Raw genomic sequence first — 5,397 nt, 5'->3', positions numbered from 1 at the left:
TGTCAAATTGGATAATTTAGCGTTTTCATCTGGCCGTGATGAAATATAGATTTGAGTGTCATCAGCATAACAATGGAAACTAATTCCATGTTTCCTTATAATATTTCCAAGTGGCAGCATATATATTGAGAATAACAGAGGGCCCGACACAGATCCCTGCGGCACTCCATAGTTTACTGGAGTTATGATCGATTTTTCTCCATTTAAATAGACAAAATGGTAGCGGTCAGATAAGTATGATCTGAACCAACTTAATGCTTGTCCTTGAACACCAGTATAATTTTGTAGTCGATCTAAGAGTATTGTGTGATCTATAGTATCGAACGCAGCACTAAGATCAAGTAAAACTAGTATTGAGATACAGCCTTGGTCAGATGCTAAAAGTAAATCATTTGTAATTTTAACGAGCGCAGTTTCAGTGCTGTGATGCGGTCTGAATCCTGACTGAAACTTTTCATAGATGTCATTTTCTTGCAAGAAAGAGCCCAGTTGAGCGGACACAACTTTTTCTAGTATTTTAGACATAAAAGGAAGATTTGAAATGGGTCTATAATTTGCTAGATTATGCGGGTCTAATTGTGGTTTCTTAATGAGAGGTTTTATAACTGCCAGTTTAAATGTTCTTGGAACATGACCTAAGGATAAAGACGAGTTAATAATATTGAGGAGAGGCTCTTCCACTACAGGTAACACTTCTTTCAGTAGTTTAGTTGGTATAGGATCTAATAAACATGTTGTTGTTTTAGATGAAATAAGTTTATTTAATTCTTTTTGTTCTATAGTTGTAAAGCACTGTAATTGTTCTTGCGTCGTGATAATTGAGGCTGAATTATAAGGCGCGATTGAGGATTGAACGTTTACAATTGTGGTTCTGATGTTTTCTATTTTCTCAGTGAAGAAGTTCATGAAATCATTACTACTTAAACTGTAACGGGATATTTTGTTCAGGTGACATCTGTTTATTTGTTAGTCTAGCCACGGTGCTAAATAAAAACCTAGGATTGTTTTGGTTGTTTTCTATTTGTTTGCGGAGGTGCTCAGCCCTGGCCGCTTTAAGGGCCTTTTTATAACGTTAGGGTTAGGGTTAACCCTAACCCTAACCCTAACCCTACTGTCTTTCCATGCGATTCTAAAGACCTCTAAATTAGTTTGTTTCCATTTACGCTCTAAATTACGGGTTTCTCTCTTTAGAACATGCGTAGTATTGTTGTACCATGGTGCTTTAATTTTCTCTCTGACCTTTTTTAATCTAATGGGTGCAACAATATCCAATGTTCCAGAGAGAATGGTGCTCATAGTGCTAGTTAATTCCTCTAGTTCATCTGTTTGTTTGGGTTCACTGAGCAGCTGAGACAGATCAGATAAGCAATTTGAAAAATTATCTAAGGTGGATGGAAGGATTGTTCTGCCTGATCGATAATGCGGCGCAGCATGATATATTACAGGAGTACGTAATATGCAAGTTACCATGTAATGGTCAGTGACATCATCACTTTGTGGAATGATATCTATATCGGTTGGATCGGTTCCATGTGATATAATTAAATCAAGTGTATGATTAAAACGATGAGTTGGTCCGGTAACGTTTTGCTTGACCCCAAAGGAGTTTAATAAATCTGTAAATTTTTTAGGAAATCAGCGTAAGGCCCAGGCGGTCTATATACGGTAGCCAAGGCTAGAGATAATAGGGAAGTTTTTCTAACATCTAAGAGCGTAATATTTAGTACAAGTACTTCAAACGAAATAAACTTATAACCCGTTTTCTGACTAACATTGAGAATATCTCTATAGATTGTTGCAACACCGCCGATTGGTCTGATTGGTCGTGGCGAGTGTGTGTTGGGATAGTGTGTGTTTAGGTGTGTGTTGGGATAGTGTGTGTTTAGGTGTGTGTTGGGATAGTGTGTGTTTAGGTGTGTGTTTAGGTGTGTGTTGGGATAGTGTGTGTTTAGGTGTGTGTTGGGATAGTGTGTGTTTAGGTGTGTGTTTAGGTGTGTGTTGGGATAGTGTGTGTTTAGGTGTGTGTTGGGATAGTGTGTGTTTAGGTGTGTGTTGGGATAGTGTGTGTTTGGCTGCGGCTCTTCTAGCGGAGCTGAACTGCAGGACTGAGGTATTCACCCAATCAGAGCACAGAACACCCCGCGCGTCACTGAGATCCGGTTGCGTCCGAGTCGCTGCTTGTGCGTGTTGTGTTGCAGCGTAAATCAGTGTATCAGTTCAGGCCTGGAGTTGCGGTTTCACTTTATATCTTTATATCTGTTCTGAATCTCATTCTCATTGAATCTGCGTAGAGTTCCCGAGGTTATGGAACGCATAAAAATGGTGACATTTCTAATGTAAAAATAAAAAAACAAATATTCTTGTTCTGCTCCATTGAACTGCTTCTGTGAGCGTGTGGAGAGACTGGTGAAGTGTGTGTGAAGAAAAGAAACAGGATGCAGTGTGTAAATCTGTGTGTGTGTGTGTGTGTGTGTGTGTGTGTGAGATGAGAAAGGGTTACTGTCTGATTCACCTGCTGAAGTCTGTCACTGCAGTGGTGTGTGTGTGTGTGTGTGTGTGTGTGTAACACAAGATCAGGGGAAATCAGACACTTAAAGATCCTCTGTGAGTGTGTGTGAGAGAGAGAGAGAGAGAGAGTGTGCCTGTGTTTGTGTGAGTGAGAGTTTGTGTGAGTGTGTGTTTGCGTGAGTGAGAGCTTGTGTGAGTGTGTGTGTCTGTGTGAGTGAGAGTTTGTGTGAGTGAGTGTGAGTGAGAGAGAGAGAGTGTGTGTGTCTGTGTGAGTGAGAGCTTGTGTGAGTGTGTGTTTGTGTGAGTGAGAGAGAGAGAGTGTGAGTGAGAGAGAGTGTGTGTGTCTGTGTGAGTGAGAGAGTGTGTGTGTCTGTGTGAGTGAGTTTGTGTGAGTGAGAGAGAGAGTGTGTGTGTGTCTGTGTGAGTGAGAGTTTGTGTGTGTTTGTGTGAGTGAGAGAGAGAGTGTGTCTGTGTGAGTGAGAGTTTGTGCAAGTGTGTGTTTGTGGGAGTGAGTAAGTGTTTGTGTGAGAGTGTGTGAGAGAGTGTGTGTGTTTGTGTGTAACACAAGATCAGAGGAAATCAGACACTTAAAGATCCTCTCTCTGTGTGTGTGTGTGTGTGTGTGTGTGTGTGTGAGAGAGAGAGAGAGAGAGAGAGAGTGTCTGTATGTGTGTTTGTTTGAGTGAGAGTGTGTGTTTGTGTGAGTGTGTGTTAAGAGATGTAATTGAAGTAAATGACAGTATTTTAATTCCGTGAATTATCTCTCGAATATGTTTCAGTCTGACTCTGATTACTGTTCACAAGACATCGAGTTCAAACTGAATTCGACCATAGCGAGAATAATCTTCTGATGTTCGCCCTCGTCACTGAGGTGATCGATACAAACAAAAATGAATTGTGTTGCATGTCCGGCTCGTATCCACTAGAGGGCGCAGAAGAACTGGTGTGTGTGTGTGTGTGTGTGTGTGTGTGTGTGTGTGAGAGTGAGTGTGTGTCATTATATACTTTACACCAGTGAACACTTACAGCAGCTCAAGTGAAGCTGATGGTTTGCGATACACAACCTGTAGTGTTTGCATCGGAAGCAGCCCAGTGCGAGTGTGTGTGATGACCGGAAGTGACGTAACGCGTGTACTGTCCGTGATGTCAGAGTTCGGCGCGGAGGAGAGTGACGCGAGTGCGTGATGACGTCGCGCGGAGATGATGATGAATGAGAAGATGATGATGATGACAGACAGGAGGAGAGAGAGACAGATGTGAGAGAACGCGACGCGTTGATGGAGTAAATGATGCAGATGACGGAGGAGCGCTGAGGGATTGTTGATATTCAGCATCAGTGTGTGTGTGTGTGATGTGTGTGTCTCTTCTCCAGCATGAGGAGCGTTGAGCGTCAGCGCGCGAGCGGAGCGACTCGATTCACGGCGCACTGAAACACACTCGAGAGAACCGCGATCAAGCCAGCAGAAACACACAGGAGGAGATCCGGCAAGATGGGGTATGTGTCCCTGATCCACTGCTTCACTACAGCTCTGCCTCGGTGTGTGAAGCTCATTCCTGCCGCCAAACCACGCTTTGGTCAATCATAATCATCATATTATTGAGACGACAAGTCAAAATGATGACACTGGTCATTGCAATAATATAAATTATTTAAACTTTACATATTATTGGCTTTTCATCTCATAATTATGACTTGGGATGTCATAATTATTACTTAGTTTGTCATAATTATGATTTACCGTAGCATGACTGTGTTTTCTAATGTGGCAGAAATGGGTTTAGATGTTTACTGTCGGATCTTTGAGAGATTAATACCGCGGTATTACCGTGATGTGGATCCTGAAGGAGTTTGTGATCATCTCATTGGTTCAGCTGAAGGGTTTGAGCGTGTAGTTAGTAGAAGTCATCGAGTTTCTTATAATTTCAACTTTTTATGTCATAATTATGACACAAAATTTTAAATTGACTCAATTATAACAGAGTTGGACATAGCCTAACTGTCATAATTATGGCATAAAAAGTCGAAATTGACTGTCTTAATTATAACAAAAATATGAAAATGATTGTCAAAATCAGACACAAAAATTTGAAATTGACTCATAATTATGAAATTATGACTTAAAAAGTCAAAATTAAATGTCATAATTATAACAAAAATGTGAAAATGATTGTCAATTATAACAAAAAGTTGGAAATGACTGTCGAAATTATGACATCACAAGTCGTAAAATTGACCAACCTTGGCTAGTAAATTTTTATTTTTCTCATCAGATTTTTTTTTTAACATGGAATGCAAGAACAATGCAAATGAAAAAAGTCTACATAAATATAAATTTCAAATATAAATTTCAAACACTATTATTAAAGTAAAGTAAACAGTCTGTAATAAAACAAGAACAAATAATCAAACTACAAGCTATAGCACAAATGAACACAATAGAAGAAAGATGCAAATTAGATTTCATACAGAAATAAAGTCATCAGATGTAAAATAATTGCATAGTCTTCTCTGGATATATTAAATACACATCTAGATGAATCCATATATCAGTTCCTGAAGTAAGTGAGTGAGTGAGTGATTCAGTGAGTGAGTGAGTGAGTGATTCAGTGAGTGATTCAGTGAGTGAATGATTCAGTGAGTGAGTGTGTGAGAGTGATTCAGTGAGTGAGTCAGTGAGAGTGATTCAGTGAGTGAGTGATTCAGTGAGTGAGTCAGTGAGAGTGATTCAGTGAGTGAGTGATTCAGTGAGTGAGTGTGTGAGAGTGAGTCAGTGAGAGTGATTCAGTGAGTGAGTGATTCAGTGAGTGAGAGTGATTCAGTGAGTGAGTGTGTGAGAGTGATTCAGTGAGTGAGTGAGTGAGTGTGATTCAGTGAGTGAGTGAGTGAGT

At 40.1% G+C, this 5,397-nt stretch overlaps 1 protein-coding gene across 4 annotated transcripts in view; it reads left to right on the top strand.

Annotated features, from left to right (window-relative positions):
• Positions 1–2,699: 2,699 nt before the first annotated feature.
• Positions 2,700–5,397, top strand: part of homer1 (homer scaffold protein 1) — a 20,637-nt gene continuing 17,939 nt past the window's right edge. The window contains exons 1-2 of one of the 4 annotated variants that reach the window (XM_084136256.1): positions 2,700–3,764; positions 3,881–4,003. In XM_084136256.1, coding sequence (XP_083992382.1) covers positions 3,999–4,003 — 5 coding nt within the window. In that variant the 5' untranslated portion in view covers positions 2,700–3,764; positions 3,881–3,998. Of the gene's footprint in view, positions 4,004–5,397 lie in introns of all 4 variants that reach the window. The other 3 variants (XM_084136259.1, XM_084136257.1, XM_084136258.1) reach the window with 3 other exon arrangements.

Source organism: Abramis brama (assembly GCF_963993115.1).
Source record: "Abramis brama genome assembly, chromosome: 15".
Lineage (NCBI taxonomy): Eukaryota > Metazoa > Chordata > Actinopteri > Cypriniformes > Leuciscidae > Abramis > Abramis brama.
This window is presented reverse-complemented; position numbering and strand designations above follow the sequence as displayed.